Below are 26,753 nucleotides of genomic sequence, written 5' to 3' on the forward strand. Positions count from 1 at the left end.
CCCCAGGGTCCTTGCCCCGCTCCTCCCCCGCCCTCCTCTTCCCGCCCCCTCCACTCTCTGGCCGGTGCAGCACTGGCCCCAGCCCAAAGATCCCAGGAGGCGGGGCTCGGAGAAAAATATATAAGTGGCCCCGGGGCGCTGACCAGGTGTCAGTTGCGGAATCTCCATCCGGAAGACCCGCGGCTACCGAGGAAGGGGAGGAGGAGGCGGAGGAGGAGGAGGAGAACGCAGAGCCGCGGGACCCACGCACACCGTGACCGCCCACCCGGCTTGCGCTGCCTGCTGCTCGCTCGACGCCCCTAGGTGAGTCCGGCCGGGAAGAGCGCGGCGGGGCGCGGGGTCCCGGGTGGGCTCCCCTCTCTGCAGGCCTACCCCGAGAGAGCCGAGTGAGGGCTGCTCGGGAGGATGCATCCGTCTTTCGGTGGCTTAAAAGCCCCCTTTTCTGCTCCGCTTCTCCCGCAGATCACTCCCACCCCGAGAGCCCGGAGCCGAGATGGAAACTGTCCAGGAGCTGATTCCTCTGGCCAAGGAGCTGATGGCGCAGAAGCCCACACGGAATCTGGTGAGGCTGTACGTGCTGGGCGGCGTGCTGGCGCTCTTCGGCGCCGTGCTCGGCCTGATGGAGACCTTGTGCAGCCCCTTCACGGCCGCCGACAGCCTGCGGGAGCGGGAGGCAGCGGTGGCCGAGCTGAAGGCCGCCCGGGAGCGAAAGGCCCTCCGGGCGCGGGCCCTGCTGGAGAAAAGCAAGCAGCTGGAGGCCGTCCAGGGCTGCCGGGCCCCGACCAACCGGCTGCACGCCTCGTAGGAACCTTGGGGGCCGGCGGAGGGAGGGGGAGAGAGACACACAGGGAGAGGAGAGTGAGGCAGAGCGCGAGGGTCGGGCTCGAGTGGGCGTCTCGTGCTGTTAGGACTAACGAGAAGCTACTGATTTTAGAACTGAACTACCACGTGGATCCACCAAAAGGCGTTTGGGATTGAGTTTTGCTGCTGTGCAGCACTGCAGAAAGATGACATGTCCAAAACCTTCCAGCTATCAGACTGCATCCAGCATTTTGCACTAGGGTGAACGGAGGAGAAATGCTTTTTATATTATTATTGTTGTTATTGTTATTATTATTACAGTGACCACCATTTTGCATTTTGAAATAAAAAACGTTTTGTATTATATCTCAGCATCTGATTCCTGAGGGGCACGGTTTTCTGGGGTGGGCAGCAGGGAGGGCGGGCATTTTGGAGGAGGGGGTCTTCTTTACATGAGCCCAGTGGAGAGAGCAGTTTCCTGAAGGTCAGGCAACACTGGCTTCAGGGCTCTGGACTCATATTGATGTTACATGCTTATAAGTCTGTTAAGGATTTGTTTTTGCTTTGTGTTAGGAGTGGCAAGAGAGAAACTTTTCTAAGTCCCACCAGACTCAGCATTTTAAGATCAGAAGATAAATCAACTTCTGAGCTAGAGTAAGTGAATGAGAGATACTGCTTAATTCTAGGGCACAAAGCCTATTTGCCATCTCACACCTGTGCACCAGAGGATCTCGTGGTTGATACCTCTTTCTTCCTAACTGTATTTTAGTGGAGGGGGGTGGGGACAGTGAGGGGGAAGGAGGGGTGGAGGGAGGGAGGGAGGGAGGGAGGAAACTAGCTAGCTGGTAGGAAAAGAGGGAAGGCAATCTCCCAAGAACATTTAATTGGATGTCTAGCTCTACCAAGCCCTTCTCCTCACAAACTGAATCACAGTAAGAAGTTCTAGGTTAGGAGGGGAAAAGACGGGTTGTCACAGTCCTGAGTCATCTTCCTCCAGGGACAGAACTTGCTCTGTGGTAATAGCTAGTCCAGTGGCTCTATAGGGCTCAGCATAAGGAATTTTAAACAATGGCTCTTAAAGAAGTAGTTAGGGGCATAGGCCTGATGCCACTCCCCTGGTGATTTTAATACGTCTCCTGCCCTAACCAGGTACAGACATTTCCCTCTCTCCATCCATGGCTATGCATTTTTGCCAAACATAGCAAGGCTCGTGCCATCGCCTCTGACCAGACTCTCTCTCCACCACCACCCTCTTCCCTCACACACACCCTTCCATTTTATTTCTGCCAGCTCAAATCCTACCCAGTGTTCCTGGCCCTGATCTAGTGCCATCTCTGATATCTATCCTTATCACTCCAAACAAGAGAGCTGTCGGAATGGGGTGAGATTAATCAAGGGAAAAGACACGTATTTAAAGGAAAAGAAGAATATCAGTGGAACCACTGTTCTCGCAGTTTCTAAAATGGGAAACTTGACCCTATATTAAGGTGACATAACCTCACCTTAAATGTCCAAAAAACTTCTCAGGAATCCACCCCATCTTATTCTTCAGTTTTCCTTCCCAAGTGCCTCTCCTATTACGTCTATTATTCTTCCACCCATGCAGCCACCCTCTGGTCCAGCTGTCAGCATCTCAAACCGCCTCCTGCACTCTCTAGCACATTCACCCCAAAACATCCCTGCCAGACTGGGGACTGTGACCTTCGTTCATCCTGCTGCTCCTCCCTCAAAAATGTCAGCGCCTAAGACCCCTGTCCAGATTTTCCAGTGTCCCCGTGATCTGCTTGCATCTCAGCCCTCCCACCTGATGTTCCGCATGAACCCAGGACCTTCCTAGTCCCTTCTGGTCTTTCACACCTTTTTTCACATTACTCTTCCCACCTGAATGCCTGTCCATCCACAATCGCCACACCTTCTGAAGGCATAGACCTCAGATTCTCCAAGAGAGGGATAATTTCAAATACTCTGCCTCTTGTCAAACTGTATATCAAATCATGTACTCCAATTTTTGGTTTAGAAGATAATGCCTATATTTTTTGGTTTGCCTATATGTAAAACTACATATATTTTACATATTTGCCTAAATATATAGGAAATGCCTGTGTGTTTTTAGTTTCGAAGGGTATGCCTTTTACCTATACGTGTACAAACTACCCAACCCAATCAAATCCAAGCTATAGAAATCTTTTCTGTCCTCACTGATCTTTTCACTTCTCTGAATTCCTACGAGACATTCAGTCTGGGTCTCATACTGGATCACGCAGTAATGGACATTTTTGTCCCAGTTGTTTTATGGAGGTGATCAGATGTGAGCTTGTACTACTTTCTAGTGAAAACAGATACTAGGTATCAACTGTGAGAACATTTAAAAGTCTCACACTTTCTTAGGAAAAGTTTGATTGCTGTGTAATCATGGTAACCAGAACCAGTTTTAAACCCATTGGCTCAATCAATCACAACTCTTCTCAGGTAACACACTTTTACAAGCCAACCAATCAGTAACATTCCCTCACTTCTAAGGGTCATTTAACCATGAAGTGACTCAACCCCATAAATATATTTCAGAGTGCCAACCAATCAACAAATAAATATGCTTCTACAGATATCAGCCCACTTATGACCAGGAAAGTACACCAAACTCTGAACTTCCTGCTTTCCCAAAACCAAAAGATATACTTACCGGGTTCCTTGTGTTCAGACTGTATTTGTCCTTCAGATCTGCTGCCAGATAAGTCAGTCTCAACGATAGTCTGAATCTGATGAGCTTCACTGAGTTCTCACGGCTTCTAAAATTTCTAACCAAGTACGTCTTTGTATAAAATCATTAGATCTCAGTCTTTGTGTAAAGTAAATAGAAATTTTAGTTTACAGATGTACATTCTGGTAAATAATTATACCTAGGCCTTTGTATATGGCCATTAGACATTTTGTCTGGGAGGTATACTATTGAGTAATTAGACATAGGTCTTGTATAAGTTCATTAGACTCTTTTATTGGAGGCATACCATTTGATAACTGCATTTGCCATTAAACTGCTAATCCCCTGCTGCTCACTTTGCTTTTGCTTTTGTTTATCTATATTGTAAAGTTTTATTTTATGTGTTTTTGTTTTGTACTGAAAAGCCTTATTTCTGATACACAGATAAAGAAGTGTTCCATATAGAATGGCCCAATAAGTCAACAATCCAATCCAAGCTGGTCCTAGGGGACAACAGTTGGAGCTCCATTAGATTGTGACCAATTCAGGAAAAGGTAAATGATCAAACTTGGCTTTGGGTCTCCTTAAAACTTTGTTGAGAGCCGCTCTCTATCTCACCAAGATGTAAAAGAAGGTCACTTTTAGTCTGTATTCTGAGGTCAAAGATTGTCAGGTCATTGATTACATGGCCCCTTCCTAACTTTTGCATAGAAAGGGAACCCAAGATACCATTCACAGGCACACATTCTTACTAAGTAGCCTTTCTTGTCTTTCTTGGGTTCTTCTAATCTGCAAACTCCTCTTGAAAGAACTCCTACTTCCTGTTGCACTATAATCCCAGTTCTTGCACTTACTTCGATAAAGCGCAAAAACTGAGTTTAGAATAACGATCGTCAACATGGCGGAACTTTTGACATATCAAAATCAATAAATTAATTCATTTGACGAACCCCCAAATAAATTAATACATTTAAGAGGAACCCCAGAAATCTAAAGAGTCAGTAGTTAGCTTCTTTGATTAGTATGCTGAGGTCTAAAAAACAAAATTCTAATTCCAACATGGCCTCCCGCAAAGACTCTAGTACCTTCTGAGATCCACCCTAATTTCATTTCTCTCTCTTCCACTCACCTTTCTCCGACCTTCTATATGAAACACCCTTTTTTTCAGAGTTTTCTTTAGAAAAGATGCAATTACATTGTAAATCTGCTAAACCAGAAGGCATCCCTAAAGAAGTTAAATTTAAACCCTGATCTGGAGCCATATTAAGAGTTAAAATTAAGGATCTTCCTAAATCTCAGAAAGCCAGGTAAAAAATTTTACATAATTTAGGATTTTATTTGGTACTTATTCTTCTGGACGAGATCTTTACCAACTAGTTCAGTGAATTGTTAATCCTTCAGCTGGAGAAAAATATTTAAAAGCAGCAGGGTTAGAAAGGAAAATTTTAAATAAGTCAGCTGTGTAAAATGAAAAAAAAAGTGTTTTAAGGGGGGCAAGAAAAAAAAACAGAAAACACAGTACAAAACACAATTCTAGGGCTTCCCTGGTGGTGCAGTGGTTGAGAGTCCGCCTGCCGATGCAGGGGACACGGGTTCGTGCCCCAGTCCAGGAAGATCCCACATGCCGCGGAGCGGCTGGGCCCGTGAGCCATGGCCGCTGAGCCTGCGCATCCGGAGCCTGTGCTCCGCAACGGGAGAGGCCACAACAGTGACAGGCCCACGTACCGCAAAAAAAAAAAAAAAAAAAAAAAAAAAGACAATTCTAGAAGCCTTTCTTTTAAAGATACAGTGGACAAAAATTCAAAATTATAAGTTAAAAATGAAAACAGACTTCGGGAAACTTTCAAAGAGCATTCTGGAGTAAACCCAGCAGTTGAAGTATTAACCCAGGACCTGGCAAGGAGCAGGTGTTCATTAAATATTTGTTGAATATAGAATAAGTAAATGGATGAAGAAAGTAAACTTTTTGATGACCCATTGTTATCCGTGCCTTTCGTCCAAAAGAATGGAAACCTCTGAAATGGGATGTGACCCTCCATCATTAGTTGGTGTGAATCAGGCTGGCATTACCGTCCCTACTTGTGGAGACCCTACCCCATGTGGATCCGTCTCCCCACTGCCGTCCACTCCACACTCCTGCTGATGTGATCGCCGTAATGGTCTATAAGTCATCTCAATGATTCCTAAGCAGTTTATAACTAAGAAACGCGTAGACACGCCGCCTCACAGAGTACATTAGGTTGCTGGTCTCTCTGGGTGGGAAAGGAAAATCTGCCCAAACCCAGTTCTTGTTTTAATTATTTCCTTTGAGGCAAAGCCAGGAATCTGAGAGTGAGCGCTTGCTAAGGGTGGAACAGGGGTTCTGCCTGGTGTGCCTCTGGCATGTTCAGAGCTAGCAATAGTAATGGACAAGTCTCCAGGGCAACCAGGACCACTTCCAAGCATTCCCACCGTGGGCCGCTGCAGGGGCCCTCTATTCTTTGGGGAGCCCTGAACTGGGCTCATCTCCCAGTGCCTCCTGGCTGCAAGCTCAGTCCTAGCATGAGGGCTTTCTTCCTTGGCCCTTCCTTCACCTTCTTGTATCAGGTGGCAGACCAGCTGGTTCCAGTCCCGAATCAGATCTTCTGACTCCTCCCAGAAACCAACCACCTTCTGAGCAGGAAACCCTGCCCCTCCCCAAAGAGTGGGAAACCGCAGAGGAAGAGAGAGATGAAACAGAAGGGAAGGCAGAGGAGGAGGGAGAAAAGAAGCAAAAGAAAAAAGGAGATCAATAAAAAGAAGTCAAATCTGGTTGAAACCCCAAGGTAAGACTTTTTTAAATCACAATAATATGTAATAGCATCACCATTTGTGTCAGGGCCTAGTCCATAGTAGGTCCTCAAAAAACCGCTATTGAAATAATGCATCTATTTGGAATAAACTGGAGGGCTGGGCTGAAAGAGATTTCAATGTCAAATGCTGGTCAAAACGAGAAACAAAAAGAAATGCCCGATGAGCTTTGCATTCTTTTTTTTTTGGAGCTTTGCATTCTGTAGGAGGGAAGATGTGATAAAACACAGATGGAACCAGATGTCTGTTACTGGCACTGAGCACATTCTGATCATTTTGGGACAGAAAGTTAAGTTGAAACAAAAAATTGAAAAAATAGTTTAAAAAATGTCTGCATGTTCTTTTGAAATCATACAAAGATTGCAGGTCTTAAGCATTTTTATAAAGCGGCTTTAAAGTAATGACAGAGCACAAACACTGTGCTGTATCTTGGGAACTCCTAAGAGTGCAGATATCTGCCTTTTGCATCCAGTCATCAGCTAGTTTCATATTTTTAATATTGAGATCTAGAGCTTTGAAGAAGGCATGTTTTATCTCAAGGAGTCTTATTCAAAGGACCAAGGGAGGCCTATAGTTGTCATTCAGAATTCTTCCTGTGCTGTTCATCTATTCCTTAATCCCAGCCCAGCCTGTTGCTTAGGATACTGACATTCTGAGCCTTAGAAGGGTCTAATCAGATTTCAAAGCCCCTGGTTTCAGGTCCATTAGAGGAAACCTAACAGGAGCAAGAAATAGCATTCCCCACGCTCTACACCCCCATTTGCCCAAACGTTCCCTTGCCATCGATAGCTAGTACCATCCAGAAGGTTGCAGTTTACTGATGCAGTCACTTGGGGGAGTTAAAATAGTTAAACTCACACTTTGGAAAATGCCTGTAGACCATGATGGTGTGTTTTCACAACACTTGGCTTTGAAGAGTCCTGCTCCCCCAACTTTTCCAACAGAGCTTACCAATTCAAAGGGACACAAGTGAAGTGTTTATTTTTCTTTTAGTGCCAGTATTTTCCTTTGGGTTTTCTGTGAGTGCATCACAGACGGAAGCTGAAAGGAAGGCGGGAGAGGTAAGGAGAGATGGAAGAATCTCACTTCTGCTTGCTTTCCAAAATTTGGAAGGAATTGCCTTTCCCTCTTATGTATTATATGAAAATAAAATCCAAAAATCCTAGCTCTTTCTTGATGCTGATTTCAGTACAGCTAAAAAGCTCCATGCATCCAATTTCTGAGCTGGAACAAATCTTAAAGGTAATCTAATTCCCCTTGTTTGCCAGGTGAGGGAATGGAAGCCAAGACAGGGGCAGGGTCTTGCCCAAGGTCACATATATGTCAGTGGAGGAAGGGAGACTGGAACTCAATTATCTGGGTCCCACCCAGGCGCCTTGCAAGAAACTTTATACAAAAGAGCCCCAGATACCCAAGGACACATAAACATGGCAACTCCTGATTAAATAAAATAAAATATTCAGTTAAAGATGCTCAACTAATCCTTACTTGGCAGAAATGGAAAATGGGAAAAGATTTTCCTAATAGTTAAGCTTTTCTAGATCTGTTTTGTAACTGTTAGGAAACTGGAGAGTAGAAGGATTCAAGACAGATTTGTCATGAAAGAGCCAGAATATTTTACATTCCTACCATTGATCCAGCATTTTACATATCTTACCTCTTTATATAATCGCATAGTATCCTCCTTTCACAAGTAATTTTTTTTTTTAATTTGCTCAAATTCACAGAGAGAATAAGATATTATTATTTCTGCATCTTTCGTTAGTAGGCCCAGCCTCATGCCGTGGACTAACGTGAATATTTACAGTGCAGTGACTGTTGCATTCTTACTCAGGCCATTCCCCAACACGGACCCCTGCTCCAGCCACTTCAAACTACTTGAGGTCGCTCTGAGGTATTTCTAGACTCCTTACCTAAACACATATAGCTCCCTCTGCCTGGTATGGCCTTCCCCCAATGTCTTCATCTCCATAACTTGTACTTATTTCTTCAAAACGTAGCCCCAGGGTCACCTCCTCCCTGAAGGCTTTCCCACTGCCCTGGGATGACTTGGCTGCCCTACTCTGTGCTCCGTTAGCACCCTATGCACATTATTATTACACTGCTGTGAGCTTTGACTTACTGACCTACCCTCCTTATAGTTAACTAGAATCTCCTTGAAGGAAAGCATCAGATATTGATCAGCTTTTACAATACATTCCTGGCACCAAGCACAGTTTTGGACATTTATTAGTGCTCAATAAACATTTGGGGGAAATGGATGAATGAACAAATGAAAGATTTCCCCTCCTTTTCTTCCACGTAAATGATTTAGTAAAAAGTCTCACTCGCACACTCTTGAATTTTGGGTATCTTGGGAGAAATAGAAAATGGCACTACTATAGGCTTCTTCTCCTTTCAAACCTGACAGCCTGCTCAAAAGCACTTTCTAGGGTTATACGTGCCAGTTGAACAAACATTCGTCTCTGCTCCCTTACAAAATGCACTGATCACAGTGCAGTAGAAGAATGTGCATGCTATAAATCACAAGAACAGAGGACCAGGATGGAGACAACAACAGATGAGAAATGTCAATACCCCTTCAGAAGGTGGAAAGTGGATGGACGAGGGATAAGTGACTTAGCAAACTGGAGACTGCTGAAGCCCAACAGCCCATGGAGGCCAACAAGAAGCCACAGAGCCCAGGAGAGTCCCAGGGATCAGGCCACCAGAAACCTCAATTCAGAGGGAGAGATGGGAGCAAAAATAGGAAGAGATGCTCCAAATCCCCTTTCTTTCCCTCCAAGAAGAAGGAAAGTTTATTTTCTGGAGAAATTGGCCAAAGAGATGCCAGGCTCAGGGACATCAGGCACAGCAAAGGGTGGGCTTAGGCAGGGAGCTAGAAACAGAGGATTAGAGGAAGACGCCATCCTGAAAGATGAGACTCCCCAGCCCCTACCCTGACTCAGATCCCAGAACACGCACAGCCCTCTGCATTCTCCTTATTCCAGCCCACCCCAGGCAGAAGAATGAAGCATTCCTCCTTGTAGAAAGTATACAACTAAAGAAAAAATGATTACAGACACTGATATTTGGGGGTCCCCCAATGATACTGCCGACTTCCCCCTGGGTTATTCTGCAGTGCATTCCCATAGTTGACAAGCCCTGCCCTTACACACAAAGCTTCCAACAGCCAAGGAATTGACTCCAAAGATCACCAAGCATAAAATGAAAGCCCCTGACATTGCCGATGGAGACCCCAACATAGGTAATCCAGGGAGCAGAAGAAATCATTAACAACAGCCCTGGCAACGTCAATATCCCCCTCAGAGATAAAGGAAGGCAGTGTATACATCAATGAAGATCAGGAAGTCAGTGTTTCTAAAAATAGTGGAGAACAGAAAGGAGCTTTTTAAAATAAAAATGCAGCTAGAAATTTAAAAATTAAAAAGAAATACTGGAAGATAAAATTGACAAAATCTCCCAGAAAGTAGGACAGATAGGTTAAGAGATGAAAAATAGGACAAAAACAATAAGAAACTTACAGGATCCATCCAGGAGCTCTGACATCTTCTAATAAGAATTCCAGGGCTTCCCTGGTGGCGCAGTGGTTGAGAGTCCGCCTGCCGATGCAGGGGACACGGGTTCGTGCCCCGGTCCGGGAGGATCCCGCATGCCGCGGAGCGGCTGGGCCCGTGAGCCATGGACGCTGAGCCTGCGCGTCCGGAGCCTATGCTCTGCAACGGGAGAGGCCACAGCAGTGAGAGGCCCGCATACCGCAAAAAAAAAAAAAAAAAAAAACAAGGATCAGGAGTCCAGACAGAAATTGAACTTCTCAGTATCAATACTGGAAGCTAGAAACCGAAAGGCAATGCAGCAATGTCTTCCAATTCCAGGAGAAGATAATCTCCAATCTTGAAATCGTTACCCAGCCAAACAACGAATCAGGGAGAGGGTAAAGTAAGGACAAGCAGGCAGGGCTGACACACTGGGCTGTATGTGGCCAGGGTCTGATGGACTAAAGCCCATGTAAAGATGTTCAATGTAAAATAGCACTCCTGCATCCAAGGTCTCAAAAAAAGTTCCCTACCATCATGAAGAAATGAACCAAGAAAAAGTCGGGGTTGCCAGGTGGATGGCAAAGGGAGGTCCCGTCTACCAGCCTATCAGGCTCCTAGTCCAGATTGGAACAGGAAGAATGGGGCTCCAAGATGGATGTCTCCAAGGGAAAAAATAAATAGCTTATCCAATTAATTTGACCACTTTATTTGAGTTGTATTGCCCTTACTGGAGGATTTGGAGAACATGACAACTGAGTAAGCAAACAAACAAAAATGAGGTGATTATTGACTCCCGGGTCGGGGATGGGGAATAGAAGAAAAGAAATGCAATCATAGTACATTATATTGCTGAGCTGCCAAAAATCCGTCATAATAATATGAACACTATTGATTTAATTAAAATTGTAATTTAATAGTGTTAGGAATCTAGAAGGAAGGGAATGAGTATCTGTGTGTGCTGTTTAAAAAAAAAAAAAGGAAAAGTCCTAATATTCCGTAGTGGAAAATCAGTACATAATCTCTAAAACTGCAAAATCAAGAAATAGCAGTAAATGTTTTTAAATATGCAGTTAATTCCCAGAGGAAAGAAAGAAGATTTTAAAACGTGGTTGCCTCTGAATGGGACTAGGGCATGGGGAAGGGAGAAACAAGGATTGCTGTTATCGTCATAAGCCTTTTGATATCACGTGACTTTGTAACGCCTCTCATGTATTATATTAGTAAATAGAAAAAAGAAAGAAAGGAAGAAAGAAAGAAAGGAAGGAAGGAAGGAAGGAAGAAAGGAAGGAAGGAAGGAAGGAAGGAAGGAAGGAAGGAAGGAAGGAAGAAAGGAAGAAAGGAAGGAAGGAAGGAAGGAAGGAAGAAAGGAAGAAAGGAAGGAAGGAGGGAAGAAAGAAAGAAAGGAAGGAAGGAAGGAAGGAAGGAAGGAAGGAAGGAAGGAAGGAAGGAAGGAAGGAAGGAAGAAAGAAAGGAAGGAAGGAAGGAAGGAAGAAAGAAAGGAAGGAAGGAAGGAAGGAAGAAGGAAAGAAAGAAAGGAAGGAAGGAAGGAAGAAAGAAAGAAAGGAAGGAAGGAAGGAAGAAGGAAAGAAAGAAAGAAAGGAAGGAAGGAAGGAGAGAAAGAAAGAAAAAGAAAGAAAAAGAAAGAAAGAAAGAAAGGAAAAGAAAGAAAGAAAGAGGGAGGGAGGGAAGAAGAAAGAAAGAAAAGAAGAAAGAGAGGAAATGGCTCAGTTATAACAACATTCATGGATTACATTCTACTTACCACTCAACATGTTGATGGCTGGAGCCATTAAATTCAGTCTCAAACAAACTATATTTAAAGTATTTACCTAATTACCCAGAAGAGTTCCCCAGTCTGTCTACCTAAAGGTTACTTCAGAATCACCTGGGGAGCTGTGCAAAAATACAGACTGCTGGGTCCCACCCTTGATGGTTCTGATTCAACAGGCCTTGGTGCGGCTTGGGGATCTGCCCTTAGTTCCCCCAGATGATTCAACTGCACAGCAAGTTTTAGGAATCATTGGACTAAAGCAGAAATAGTGAGTGCGTGTAGGGAGGAGTGAGGGAGGGGGGATTATGTGATTTGTGTGTGTGTAACTGTTTCTGTGTATATGTCGGTGTATTGCGAATCTGTCTTCCTCCCTGCTTCCCTCTTTCATCTTCTTTTATCTTAACCCATAAACCCCTGTGGACTGCTGAAAACAATACCAGAAACAAAGACCCCATCCCCATGATTTTAAACCCCAGCAGTCTGTGCTTTCTCTCTCAGCCCTGGGGCTCCCTCTTCTGGCAGAAACCTGTTAAAACTCGTAGCATCCTAAACCTAGAAATTCTCCCTCCGTTCCTGTAAGGCCATTTTCCTGGGTGATTTCCAAGCCCTCAAACTTCGTGAACCTCCCATCAGACAGAAAAGGAAAAATTCAACCACCCAGGGAAAGACTTTCCTGCCTTACAGGTGTGAATGCACGAAGATCAGGAACGGCGCGGAATGAGGCAGGTATGAGAATAGAAGTTACCTCCTGTGGCCAAATCCGAGGAAAAGGAGACCTTAAGGAGTTCAACTCCCCGCCTGCTTCCTCGCCCTCCTCCAAGAGAGATGGACACATGGGGAAGCCTTAGCCATCTGCCTCTCAAAAATCGAAGGAAGGACACACGCTAGGCTAAAAAGCTCACGGAATTTAGAAGCAGACCGCAGGAGTTCAATAGCCACCCTCACCCTCCTTCCTTGAGTCTCCTTTTCTGGAGCCACGTGCCAGATCGTCGGACCCTGTAAATCCAGCGATTCCGTCTATGGACGCTGTTGGATCTTTCCCATACGCTGAAAATCTGCTCAGCCCAGCACAGTGTCTGGCACAGAGAAAATGCTCCAAAACATTTGAATGAAATCTTAACTCACCGCTATCCTAAAAAATCAGAACCCTCCTTCAGATCTGCGTGCCTCCCAAGCTCCGCGAATGTCCCCCTTCTCCACACTCACACTAAACATGTCCTTTCCTTCTATACATCACTCCTCAACACATAGCACCCTGGCTTTAGTGCCTTCACGACTCTGACAGGCCTCCAGCGATTCCTATTTCCAGACCCGATGTATTTTGATCGCTTTTCATCCTCCTTGACCTCTCAGAAGCTGTGACCTCTCGCATCTCGTAGAGACCACCCTCCGCCCACCCCCACCCCTCCCCCAGGTTACCTGTTGCCTCAGGTCCTCCCGCTGCCCGTTCCTCCTTTGCTCCGCTCCACCAGTTCTCGTCTTCTGTGATATCCCACTGTGCCCTTCACCCTCTCCCTGCCGGTGTCATCTGTCTGCTTTTAACTTTAACTTACATGATTTCATTCTCCCAAATCAATATCTCTAGCCTAGAGATTTCTCCTGACCTTCAAATACCTAGCAGACATATTTATTTGTATGTATAAGAGTCTGTTTCCATTAAGCATTCAGAAAATGCTTTCTAGCACTTGCACCGTGTGCAAGCACCGTGCTAAGCACGGGAGATACACTGGTGAGATAGATCAAGCCTCTGCCCTCTCAGGCCTGTGTGTAATGGGAAAAACAGACAGATGAGCAACTGTGAGTACAAAGTGATGGGAGCTATGACAAGAGAAATACCCAGTGTTTGGGGATACGTTACATGTCCAAGGGAGGGCAGGGAGGGTGACTTCAATGGGTAGAACCTGAAGGATAAGAAGGAATGGGGGTAGAGTGGTGAGAGGTTCCTGGGAAAGTATTTCAAAGCTTACAAAGAGCTTGTTAAAGCTAAAATAATGTGTTTGGACTTTATTCTAAGAACAATAAGGCGTCATTGAAGAAGAATTGGGTGCACTGAAGCCCACAGGGCACTTCCACAGTGTTGGCAACAGTCAGGTCTTAAGGTGGTTGGTAGGCCAGCATGGCTTTTGCTTCATTATCATGCCCCCTAAATTGTTCATGGCTTCATCTATTGTTTTGTGCATATAAATGTTTCACAATCTTTTAAAAAAATAAATCAATGGATTGGAGAAGGTGGGATAGGCAGAGAGAAGAGTGAGGGTAGTCACAGTGAGGGTGAGGATGGAATGACATGGTTCTAGAGATATCCAGGAGGTAGAATTGCCTGGGCTTGGTAAGTAATGGGATGTGGGGAGATGGGGAAGCAGGAGTAAAGAAGGACTTCCAAGGTTCTGGAGCATTAACTGGATGGGTGGTAAAGCCCTTGATTGAAATAAATCACAAAGTCATTGGAGAACAGTTTAGCAGTTTCGTTAAAAGTTAAATATAGATTTACCTCACAACCCAGCAAGACCACATAAAGACTCACACCAATGTTCATACAAGCACTATTTGTAATAGCCAAAAAGTGGGAAATTCTAAATGTCTGTGAATTAGTGAATGGATAAATAAAACGTAGTATATCCATACAGCGGACTAGGATTTGGCAATAAAAAGGAACAAAGTACCGATACATGCTGCAATATGGATGAACCTCAAAAACATGATAAGTCAAAGAAATCAGGCTCAGAAGATCACATATTATGTGATTCCACTAAAATGAGAGACAGAAACTTAGATTATTGGTTGCCCAAGCCTGGGGATGGGGACTTGTAAATGGGTGAAGATGAACCTATGGGGGGTGACGGGAATGTAAAATTGGATGGTGGTGATGGTTTCCCAACTCCGCAAATTTATTAAAAACCATTGAACTGTACACTTACCATGAGATACTTTTGTGGTATAAAAATGGTACTGGGCTTCCCTGGTGGTTCAGTGGTTGAGAGTCCGCCTGCCAATGCAGGGGACACGGGTTCGTGCCCCTGTCCGGGAAGATCCCACATGCCGCGGAGCGGCTGGGCCCGTGAGCCATGGCCGCTGAGCCTGCGCATCCGGAGCCTGTGCTCCGCAACGGGAGAGGCCACAACAGTGAGAGGCCCGCGTACCGAAAAAAAAAAAAAAAAAAAAGGTACTTCACAAAAGCTGTTAAAAAAAATAATCAGGGCAGTTTCGGCATGTTGAGTTTGAGGTGTTTAGGAGGCATTAAGAGGGAGAGGTGAAGTAAACAGGTGGTTATGCTGCCTGGAATTTAGGATACAATGCGGCACAGGAGATAGAGATTTTTAATACTCATCAACTGAAAGATAGCAATTGGAACCATGAGAATGAGGGAAATCGCCCAAAGATAGAAAGGAGGAAAGAGTGAGGACAGAATCTACAGAACACCAAGAGGAAGTAGTCTGAGGAGTAGGAAGAAAGCCCAGAGACTATATATGGACAGAATCCAAGGGAAGAAGATGCTTGGGAGCAGGGGAGAGAGGCAAGAGCAGAAAGGGCTCCTGAGACATCAGATAAGTAAACAGAACCAAAGAGCGGAAGACGTGGTAGGAAAATCTGCCTGCGTATGCGTTGGGGAGCCCAGGAACATCGCTCAGCAAAGCTCCAGAGCTGCAAGCCAGAGGACGAGGCCGGGCCCAGCGTGGCACTGGGAGACTGAAGTGTTGATGGAGGGAGGGGGGCTGGATTAATGAGCCCGAGGTGGGCAGGGGATCCTGAATTTTCAGCATAAGGCTGTGAGGGATGCAAAAGGCCAGTGAACAGGCAGAGTTCTGGGAAGGGCTGAGGGTGCCGAGGCTTCATGTCTGGCCGTAAATGCCAGAACAACAGATTCCACAATAAATGTGTATGGCCCTCAAGGATGTGGTTCCTGCCTACTTCTCCTGGCTGATTTTGCCCCATGTAACCCCACCCCTTGAAATTCAGTGATCCTGCCATGTGGAATTTTTTGCAGTTTCCCAAACACTCCATTCTCTTCCACACCTCCTTCTATTTTCTCACTCAGCTTCCTCTGCATGGAATGTGCTACAGACCAACCCTCCTCTCTCTCCCACACACTCCGGAACCCTAGCAATGCTCCCTCCTACCCTTCTTCACTTGCCTGGAGTATTCCTGCTCTTGCTTCAATATGGATCAGGGTTGACCTCTCCTCTGAAGCCTGCCCTACTTGCCCATCCCCCACTTTGAGAGAGCTGTTTCCTTCTTTACTCCCCACCGTAGACTTCCATCACAGCACTGACAATACTTTACACATTTCATTTATTGCCATATCTAGTGCCTTCTAGGACTTGGAAGGCTTTTGTTCTTTCATAGGTCATAGGATCCGATCGGTCGTACAACCTAAATAAATGAAGTCACTCAGCCAACATGCGGCATGTACCCTTTTCCTCCTTTGCTACTTATAGCCCTTTGGGAGCTGTCTGTGGCCGGGCAGCTGGATTCCATTGCGGGGAAGGTACACAAGGTGTTCTCACCTCTGCTATCACTAGCCACGGTCAAGGATGCTTTGTCCACACCTAAGGTACAATTTGTCCCAGCATTCCCAAAGTTCTGTGCCAATTCCAGGGTTGTCAGATAAAACTCAGGGCACCCAGTTAAATCTGAATTGCAGATAAACAATGAATAATGTTTTAGTATTCGTATAATCCCGTGCAATAGTTGAGATTATATAAATCCTCAAAAAGCATTTGTGGTTTATATGCAATTCAAATTTAACTGGGTGTCCTGTCTTTCTATTTGCTGAATGTAGCAAATAGAATACAATAGCAAATAGAATACAAATAGAATAGAATAGAATAGGGGCAACCCTACTTCGCCCCTAAGGGAAGTGGCCTCCCTCTAATGCTATAGTCACTGGCACCCTAAGAATCCCACCTGGCGGAGGCTGCTATGCCAACCTGATGTGCTTCCTGAAAGCTGGGCTGAACAACCAAGAAAAAGCACTGGGTGGCCGAAGCCATGCAGTAGCTTTGCTGGAGTCAGTCCTCTCCTCCCCACTGTGTGGGCCTTTCCCATGGAGCGCTGGTGCTGCCCCTGTTTCACCAAACTTTCCGGGGAGTAACTTTACAGTTACTGTGCATGGCTACTCGGAGCTCCAGGGCAAGTTCACGTGCCATAGACCAGAGGAAAATCTTGAAAAACTGCATGCAAGTACATATTTAGAATTGTCTCTGCCCTACCCACACTGAGGGGGCAGGGATCGGGCCAAACTCTGGGCCTCATTAGGGTACTTGCTCTTTCCCAGGAGGCTCTAGGCTCTCCCAGGCAAACACATTCCTGGTAGTCTGCCTCACCAGTCCCCCTGCCATGGACTACATGTGACTGGTAGGGACAGGATGGCAGACACAGGGCAGGTTATCCCATCATTTTCCTGCATCTGAGCTTCCATTAGTTGGAAAAAATGAGTAAATCTGTGCATTAGGAGTAGGGTCCTGCAAAAGGGTTGACAAATAGAACTTCCCCTCTTGTTAGGTATACAGGGGAGGGAGAAGAAGGGGACGGGGTAGGGGAGGAAGGGAATCCATGTTATTAGACAAAATGACGTAAAATGATAGCTGTATCGACAAAAAATGAATCCGTTGATCTAAGAAAGAAAAGGAAATTTTTATTTGAGTCAAATTTGAGGGTTACAACCCAGGAAGAGCATCTCAGAAAGTTCTGAGAATTGTTCTGCCCGTTAGAAGTCAAGCCACAGTTATATAAGTTTTTTGAGACAGAGGGCTGTATTATTGACGTGTAATGACAGATTATTGACAATTTGCATAATCCACATCTAAGCACCATGAAGGACTGTTATCTTTAAGGAATTGTCTTATTGATGCTAGGAGAACATCGCTCTTATGGTTGAGCAGGTATTTCTGTCGATGGGGAAGGTTTGGGCCATGCATAATACAGATATACAATGCACAGTGGGAGGAGAAAGGAGGCCAAAGAGCAGAGAAGATTTTCTGTTTAAATTTTTCTTGTCTTGCCATAAAATGAATTTCATTTTACAGCTGTTTCCATGGCTAGAAACAGATTTTGGCAGCCATGGCACAGACTGAGGAGTCCTTAAAACAATCAGACCAGAGGAGCTGGATTGGGGTGGGGAACAGGGTGGGAGGATTGAGGAAAGGGGAGAATTTTATGCGTTCTAACATTATGCTAAGATCCTTTCCTGTCTCAACCTGTTGGTGCTACTTTCCCAGAGAAGGCAGAACCTCGGAACAGAGAGGGTTCACCCACCTTTTACTCCAAGGTCTGCGCACTGTTCCACTGGCAGGATTAGTTTTCACAAGGAAGAGACCACTTTCTTAACAAAGCTACCAAACAGTCCCAGAAAGCCCTCCAGATGCTGCTGCTTCAGAAATGACAGGTGCTCCTTGCATGATCTACATTTTATGCCAAATGCACAGGAATTCCCCTGTGGCTGCCCCCCCTCACGTGTTTGCCACTTCCTGTGAGTCCTCCCAGATCTGGCCCATCCCTCCGAGGCCCTTTTCCATTCAACAGCACCGCACATCTTCTCACCATCTCGCTTTTCTTGACCCCGTCTATTTAGGTGGGGCTGATCGAGTCCGAGAGAATTCCTGGCTGGGCTCAACCATGCACCTCCAGCTGAGAGTGACCCATGCTACGTGGGTTTTTGAAAATGACCAGGTCATGTTGAGGGCATTTCACTGAAACCCTGCTCTAAAATGTAGGTGGTCAATGCCTTACAAAGGAGGAGCAGCGTGAAGGAATGAACAGCTCAGTTCGTTGCTATGGCAGTGAAAGAAACTTTACTTGATTGGTGAAAATTTGTCCAAACAAATGCTAGGTGAAGTGTTCATATTTCCTTTGTCTTTTTTTCTTTTTCTTTTTCTTTTTTCAATTTATTGAGTACCGCCAGAAGAGGATTAGGGGGCGGGGGTTGATCAGCTCTGGCCAGAATGCTAAATCTCAGTGACTTCCCCGGATTAAATCAGGCTCCAGAAAGACAGCAATTTTCTTATCGCTGCAGTGCCTTGGAAACACTAAAACAGCAAAAGTTCACTGAATGCCTATTTTGGAGCAAAGCTAGAGGGAGATGGAGAGAGATAAAGATGAAAAAGACATAGTCCGTGCCCGAGTTGACAAGCTAATGAGAGAACCAGGCATGTAACTATAGACATACAGTGGATCCATGTATATTACATAATGTGGTCCAAGTGTGGTCCCCCGGGTCCCTGAGACCCTCTTGGGAGTTTGAAAAGTCAAAACTGCTTTCATAATCATACTAAAACATTATTTGTCCTTTTTCCTTCTCCTTCTCTCATGAGTTTCCCCAGCCTACAGGATGTGTAATAACACAAAGTTTAATACATGGATGTTTATATATTCTTGAGCTAAAAAAGAAATTCTCAGTCAATTTCTAATACATCCATGTCAATAGGTAAAACCACATACGCAAAAATTCTTTGAGATCCTCAATGATTTTTAAAATTGTTAAAGGGATCCTGAGACCAAAACTTCTGAGAGCCTCTAAGATTGAATGTCATCAACCATTATGCAGTGTCTTCATTCTCACTGATGCATTTTATTGATTAAAAATTATGTCATCAGGGACTCCCCTGGTGGTCCAGGGTTTAAGACTCCGCACTTCCACTGCAGGGGGCACCGATTCGGGTTCGATCCCTAGTCGGGGAACTAAGATCCCGCATGCCGCGCAGCCAAAAAAAAAAAAGATATAAAAAAAATTATTTCATCAAAGTCCATGAAAATTATTTTCTTGGATGCTCTCTCTGTATCCCTATTTTCCAACATGATAGCTCTTTGGCCATCTAATTATTAATCTGTTTGCAGCGTTTTTTATGTGTCTGCATTTAAATGTGTCTTTGGGGGCAGCACAACATTGGACTTCCTTTTTTTTTTTTTTTTTTTTTTTTTTGCGGTACGCGGGCCTCTCACTGTTGTGACCTCTCCCGTTGCGGAGCACAGGCTCCGGACGCGCAGGCTCAGCGGCCATGGCTCACGGGCCCAGCCGCTCCACGGCATGTGGGATCTTCCCGGACCGGGGCACGAACCCGCGTCCGCTGCATCGGCAGGCGGACTCTCAACCACTGCGCCACCAAGGAAGCCCTGGACTTCATTTTTTAATTCAGCCAGCAATGAGCAATAGTTGACGTGTTTGTTTTATGTTGTCACCTACAGTTCCTCCTGCTCGTTGCTATTTTTGCTTTCTTTAAATTTATATTTTCTGTAGTGCACTTTAAAATTCTTTTTTTGTGTGTGTCAGGCAATAACCTTCCCTAATCTGTTCATCTTTCTATCATTTTAGCATCATCAGATTTGAAAGTCATTTTTCATTGTTTCCTATACTTTTGCTATTAATAGTATAGTATTAAGAAAATAAAACTTAACTTCCTTTTCCTGTAGAGATGAAAATGGAATCTAGTGTGTAACATACCTTGGTGGCATAAAGTCCTTTATAAAACTATGCCTATAGGTCTTGTAGTTCTGACACTATGTAATGTAATTTTCCACTTGATTTTTTAAAAACATGTTTTCTGGGCTTCCCTGGTAGCGCAGTGGCTGCGAGTCCGCCTGCCGATGCAGGGGACGCGGGTTCGTGCCCCGGTCCGGGAGCATCCCACGTGCCGCAGAGTGGCTGGGTCCATGGGCCACGGCCGCTGAGCCTGCGCATCCGGAGCCTGTGCTCCACAGCGGGAGGGGCCACAGCAGTGAGAGGCGCATGTACCACAAAAAAAAAAAAAAATTTAAAAAACATGTTTTCTATTTTGTCCTCCATGAACCTTGAGCTCTATGTAGCCCTCAACTGTTCTCAAATCTGCATTGTTTTCTGGAAGTGAACTTCACAGCTGTGGGCCTTTGTTGACAAATTATTTCATCTCCTCTGGGTCTTAACTTATTTTCCCTTGCTCTGAAGTGAAAATTCAGTGAGTGTTTCCAGATACTGTGCTTGGGGTCATAATTCAATTTCTCTTAATCTTGTGTGAATCCTCCAAGCCCCGGCCTCAACCCACATTCCTCCTCCAAAGCACAGGTACCTATTCTTATTGCCATATTTAAATGATTTTCTTGGCTACACTGGTAACTTGCAGAATTCTGGATTTGCTCTGTGATAGGGTAATGTGTATGGTTTGGTTAGCTGTTTTTAAGTTGAAAAACTTAACAATACTATATCTTAAATTCTTTCTTTGAAGATTGAGCCTTAATGAATTCTTGCTACAGACATACCAAGGTGGTTATTTCTATATTTCTGTGATAAATTCTAAATTAGTAGGGGTTTCTCCCCCCTGGTCCTTTTACTGTTACTAGATCAATTTTTAGCTGGATGTGGGCTTTTCAGGCTAGCTTTGCATCAACGATGCTCATTCTTTTTTCTTCTACGTCAGGTCCCCTCTTCCTACCATCCTGTTCACGTTCTTGGTCCTCTGTCGCATTTATAAGACCTACTTTAACAGCTTAATGCCTTTTTTTCTTGGCACTCATTATTTCTTCTGTATTTGCTGTTAAATTAATAAGTGTACATTCCATTGCACTTGCCTGAGAGTCTTGACCCGGTCATGGGTTTCCCGCCATCTGGGTTCTGACTGGCTTGCATTCCCCTTTGATGTTGTAATATTGTTCATTGAACTTAAGTGTGGGATTTATAGGGCTTCTTTGCTTTTTTTTTTTCTCCAAAATGTGCACTTTTTTTTTTTTAACTAAGCTTATTTTTCTGTTTTGTGCTGTTATTTTTAATTGCTTCCGACTAGGAGGTGGGGCTGAGAACGAGACTTGCTTGACTTTGGCTCTCTTTGCTATTACTCACACTTCCCCAGAAGCCCTGTGCACACTTTCTCTCTGCCTTTGATATACCACTTTTGAAAGGCCGTTGATTCCTGGAGTAAACGGCATTAAGAGGAAGACGGGCTCAGGGTAGGGATGCTCAGGAATCCAGTCCTGTACAATCATGAGCCTGGCCATCTGGAAGTCTCTTCTTGCTCAATGAAATGGAGTAAACATTGTCCATTATGAAATCCACCACACAGGCTGCCAGGGACGAATGGGATCCCACCCAAAGCCAATTGCTGCTCTGACAGGGAAATTGGCTAGGACTGCCTGAGACTAAACCAGCCTCCCCCATCCCTGATGTCACAATTCAGAGGCTGCTGCCTGCCTAGGAGGTTGTAGAAAGCTCTGTAGGTTCTCTCTGTGTATCCTCCAGGGCTCCTCGGGCCAGGTCCCTGTCTGATGGCTTTTATGAAGAAATATCTCCTCCCCATTCTGGGGATCTTCTTGGCCTACTACTACTATTCTGCGAAGGAGGAATTCAGACCAGGTAAGTACCAATGTGTCTAATTTTGGAGGAATAGATCTAAAAACCCAGGGATGGCTAGAGTGTTTCTGAGGATAAAAAGGAGTTCTTGATCCCCAAAGTTGCTGGACAAGAGGGGACCCTGAGGTGAGACTGTGTTTCTATGTCTTCCAGCCACAGGCTGGGTAATAGGGGTGTAGGGAGGGGTAATCATCACGTTAAAAGATTACCAAATAGTCCATGTTTTATTTGGCACCTTTGATCAAAAGCAATTTCAGATCTCTTACCAAAAAAATAGGGCTATTCCAAAATTCACAACTTAGCCAGATAATTGGGCTCTGTGGAGAGATGGATAAGTGGGAAACAAGAAAAAATTCTGGAGTTGATGACTAAATAGAAGTGAGAGAAAATATCTGGAATCTCTCTGAGCACATGTGTTTTGATGACTCTTTGAATTTTATTTCAATTGAGCAACTGGATGAATCCAGAAATGTCTGGAACTCCAGTGTTTTAGCTGTTCTCTTTCCATAGGGGTTTTCAGAAAAGGACAGCAGGAAGGCTTGGTTTTGAGCAACCAAAGCAAACTCCCATTTCAGAGAATGTTTACGGAAGAGTTGATCTGTTCCTTCATTGATTTATGCAATTTGAGATGAGTTGATCTGGGCTCATAACCTTTAGACACTGAGATAAGGCTGTCCACCTCTAAAGTGAGAGGAGGTATGTTGCTGACAGCTATGGTCCTTATTTTCTTTTGGGGTTTCCCAGAGATGCTTCGAGGAAAAAGAGTGATTGTCACAGGGGCCAGCAAGGGGATTGGAAGAGAGATGGCCTATCATCTGGCGAGAATGGGAGCCCATGTGGTAGTGACAGCGAGGTCAGAAGAAGCTCTAAAGAAGGTGAGGGTCCTGTGCCCACAGCCATAGGTACCCTCACGTGCCCAGATGTATTCCTATGTATGCTCACATATACATGCCAACACACAGACATAGATGCATACTCACACAGAGGGTTCAAACACCCCAACGAATACAAAAATATGCATTTAAGTATTCATTCTCATGCATACATATCTAGACACAAAGTTCTTGGGCTCTATCTCTATCTATGAGATAGGCATGCCTATTCACACACATTGACACATGGAGTCACAGACATACATATATGTGCTCAGATACCAACATTCCAGTACCTACTCAGGAATTCATACTCTGGTACCCATGCAGACACATGCTCTCTTATATACTCAGACTCAGAAACCCAAGGATACACAAATATTCACAAACTTAGGGCTACCCACACAGGAACTAGCATCCCTACCAATAATGTGTTCAGAAACATCTGTTTACAAAAACTCATGAGCACAGACTTAAACTCCAGCACAGTGATTTATCCATTTATACCCTATCTTATTCCAGACAGTATTTCAAACAGGGGACTAATATTGTGTCAGTTGCATTTAACAACACACACACACACACACACACACACACACACACACACACACCCCTACCAAAACAGGGCTGTGAGCAACCTCTCAGTTAAACCCCCATTATGTCAGAGACTGCCCCCCAAAAGTCTGCAGCCAAGATTGACACCATGGCCGCTGTGCCTCTGCAGGTGGTATCCCACTGCCTGGAGCTCGGTGCATCCTCGGCGCACTACGTTGCTGGCACCATGGAGAACATGACCTTCGCAGAGCAATTTGTTGCCAAAGCTGGAAAACTCATGGGTGAGACAGCTTCTCCTCTCTCCTCTTCTGGACTTTGCCCTAGGGATCACCAGGGAGCTTTTGAGACGGGGAGGAGGGGGAGAAGGTATCAACCTCAGATGGTTTCTCTCAACACAGCCGTCTCTTACAGGGGGACTAGACATGCTCATTCTCAACCACATCACCAACACCAACAACCCTATGACTGTATTCATCGATGACATTGACCACGTGCGCAAAAGCATGGAGGTCAACTTCCTGAGTTATGTGGTCCTGAGCGGGGCCGCCATGCCCATGCTGAAGCAGAGCAACGGGAGCATTGTGGTTGTCTCCTCGATAGCCGGTGAGTGGGGCGGGGGCCAGCGTGGAAGGCAGGAGTGGCAGAAGTGCCGGGGATGGTGTTGGGGGATCTGCAGTGAACATGCGTGTTATCAGTTTCCATCCTGAGAAGTAACACAATAGAAACTGGAAGCTGAAATGCTCACAGTGATATTAAACAGCTTGCCCAAATGCGTGGACAGGCAGATGTACGAATAAGAGCCTTGGGTATGGAAACTCACTAAGATGCATGCACGCTGAGTAAAAGACACAGTGTTAGGAACAAGTGAGACCATGAAAATGAGGGCTTGTTCAGGGTGGATAGACTACAAGATTCCTGGAAGTAACAGAGGAAGAGCAGCAGTTCGGAGTGCTTCCCTGAACTCGCCTGGTGGTTTGTGATCAACAAATGGGAGTCCAAAGGGTCATCGAGAGGCTGCTGGAGGGACAGCCTGTCCTGAGTTTCAGGGAGAGACCTGGTCATCATAGATAAACAAGATTTTGCTTCTTCCATGACCAAGAGCTCTAGGTTGGTAAAGTTAGTTGATACAAAGGTAGAACTGAGAGGTGAAATGTTTTAACAACATACAGTTGTCTGACAAGTGGGTTGAGCCAAGACAAAATGAAATGAACAACAAAAACAAATGCATCATATTATAACAGACCTGCCTATATTGGGGTGTACTCCGAAATCTGAACTTGCTACATCAAAAGTCCATTTTAATCCACCAAGAGGGTAGAGAGAGAGTGTGTACAGAGAAATGTAAAGAGAACTCTGCGTGATCAAGAGAAGTGCCCTATGCTTTGGATGGTGACAGCATTCGAAGTTATCACCAGTGAAAAGCCAGAGAGTTTCCAGCTTGGGGGATTCCTAGGCCCATTTCATTATGGGTCCAGTAGAGAAGTTCCAGACGTATTTGCCGATCAGTCCGTTAGAAGGATGTGCATGGAAGATGCAAACACCAGGATCAAAATTAGCCATCTACATGTGATTCCTAGCAATGTAAAAACAAATAACCTAGACTTTGTAATTTCTTAAGTACTTCACAAACATTAGTTATTCCTGTGACTCAGAACACCATCTATGTTGTAAAGAGTTCTACTTCCAGGACGGAAAAGGCCTGCATAGTGGTCAGTGATCAGATAAAAGGGCAGTGTGTCTGTTCTACCCTCCAAACAGGGTGATTGATATGCAACCCTGTGCTTCCTGGACAACACAGACTCCCCTGCCCCTCCCCAGGCACAGCCTCTCTCTGGGCTGAAAGGAAGGGAGAGCTTCTGGATGCATACTGAGTGAGAGGGTGCTGGGCACATCCCCAAACCATCCTAGGGCATTGGCCCAAACCCTCGCATCAGTCATGGTGTAGGTGGCTTTAATGATCTCAGTTGAATAAGTAATATATCCACTTTAGGCAAAGGGGGTTTTACAGCCTTACAACACTACAGCCTAAATGTCCTCAGAAGGAACAGAGTTACTGTAGAAGTCCAAGGGTGTGATGAAATTCTGATAACCTCTGCTTCCACACATCTTCTCCACCTACCAAATGTCACCTCATAATTTCTATGGACTCTGGGAGGTAGGAATCTAACTGGACTACTAACCTTCATGTCTATTGTTTGTATAGCCAAAAGTTCAGCCTGTTTGCTTTGAAGCATGTCCGTGAATTGGCAAAGTACAAACACTTTGCTTTCTCGCCCTAACTGAAGAATTTCTCTGCTCTAGGCTGTATTCTTTTTTAAAATTGAAGCATAGTTGATTTACATAAGCTATGTTCTTTCAGACAGTCAGCAAATATGTTCCTTAATCCTTCCTCCGTAAAATCTGAATTCCACAAACACGGGACGCTAAACCACAGATTGGCCCTAAGGTCAGCCAAAGAGTGTTGGGTTGGCTTTTTAATAATTCTTTCCAGGGACTGCCTTAAGTGGTTTATTGAATTGCAGTAATCAGCAATTGTTTTTATCCCCAGTGCATTTCTAGGTATTGTGTTACATGGAAATTCCATACTTTTAATACGTTCTTTAAAGCCTCAGCTATTTCTTTAGCATCATCAAAGACAGTATGGCTGCCTCTGGGAATTTCCTTACAGTCCACATCCATCCACCACTCAACACTGTTTCTGGCAGCTACTGCTCAACTTTCTATGTATATGTTACATCGATTAGTCTCCCCTCCTTCCTCCACATGCTAGTTTGGATATATTTTGAGCTACTATCACAAAAACCTAAATTTACAATGGCTTGAACAAATAGAAATTAATTTTTCTCTCATGAAACAGCCTGGGGTAAGCAGTTTAGAGCTGCAATGGGAGTTCTGCCCCATGGAATCGTTTAGGAACCTTCTATCACAAAACCACCATCCCTGGGTGTTATCCTCACCTGTATGTCCAAGGTGGCTCATTATCATGTCAGAATTCTAGCTAGAGAAAATGGAGAAAGAAGAATACAACTTGAATGTCATATACTTCTGCAGTTGTGGACTTGATTCAAGGTGAACTTGTGTCCAGCTGAAAATCAGGGGTTCTATTTCTATAAAAGACACTGATGTTGACAATTAACAGTCTCCCCCATATTACCCATGCATATAAGACCAGAGGCAGTATTCCCTCTAGGCCACCCCACATGTGTACCTCACACCATACACACACACCCCAGACCCAATCTCTCTCACATTCAGGTCCATCACGAAAGCAAAACCCCTTCCCCTGATGGAGGAGACAGTAGGGCAGGAGAAAGAATGGGAAGAAAATACCTAGATGGTATTTGTGAAACAAACTGAGACAGAGAGATTAACACTC

At 44.8% G+C, this 26,753-nt stretch overlaps 2 protein-coding genes across 3 annotated transcripts in view; both read left to right on the forward strand.

The window, feature by feature from the left end:
- The first annotated feature begins 170 nt into the window (after positions 1–170).
- On the forward strand, positions 171–1,167 carry G0S2 (G0/G1 switch 2). Its single transcript, XM_022593504.3, has 2 exons — positions 171–303; positions 463–1,167. The coding sequence occupies exon 2, from the start codon at positions 494–496 to the stop codon at positions 803–805; it is 312 nt and encodes a 103-aa protein (XP_022449212.1). The 5' UTR covers positions 171–303; positions 463–493; the 3' UTR covers positions 806–1,167.
- A 2,215-nt stretch (positions 1,168–3,382) lies between these two features.
- The window catches only part of HSD11B1 (hydroxysteroid 11-beta dehydrogenase 1), a 48,210-nt gene continuing 24,839 nt past the window's right edge, over positions 3,383–26,753 (forward strand). Inside the window, exons 1-6 of one of the 2 annotated variants that reach the window (XM_089909285.1) lie at positions 3,383–3,521; positions 11,777–11,784; positions 21,840–21,953; positions 22,695–22,825; positions 23,547–23,658; positions 23,789–23,980. In XM_089909285.1, coding sequence (XP_089765411.1) covers positions 3,418–3,521; positions 11,777–11,784; positions 21,840–21,953; positions 22,695–22,825; positions 23,547–23,658; positions 23,789–23,980 — 661 coding nt within the window. In that variant the 5' untranslated portion in view covers positions 3,383–3,417. Of the gene's footprint in view, positions 3,522–11,776; positions 11,785–21,839; positions 21,954–22,694; positions 22,826–23,546; positions 23,659–23,788; positions 23,981–26,753 lie in introns of those variants that run through there. The other variant, XM_022593499.3, reaches the window with a different exon arrangement.

This window comes from Delphinapterus leucas, chromosome 1 (genome assembly GCF_059928025.1).
Source record: "Delphinapterus leucas isolate spDelLeu-1000000601 "Yukka" chromosome 1, BTC_Dleu_Yukka2, whole genome shotgun sequence".
Taxonomy (NCBI): domain Eukaryota; kingdom Metazoa; phylum Chordata; class Mammalia; order Artiodactyla; family Monodontidae; genus Delphinapterus; species Delphinapterus leucas.

Coding starts and splice junctions, on each gene's coding strand:
- G0S2 (XM_022593504.3), top strand. CDS start 494: ATGGAAACTGTCCAGGAGCTGATTCCTCTGGCCAAGGAGCTGATGGCG.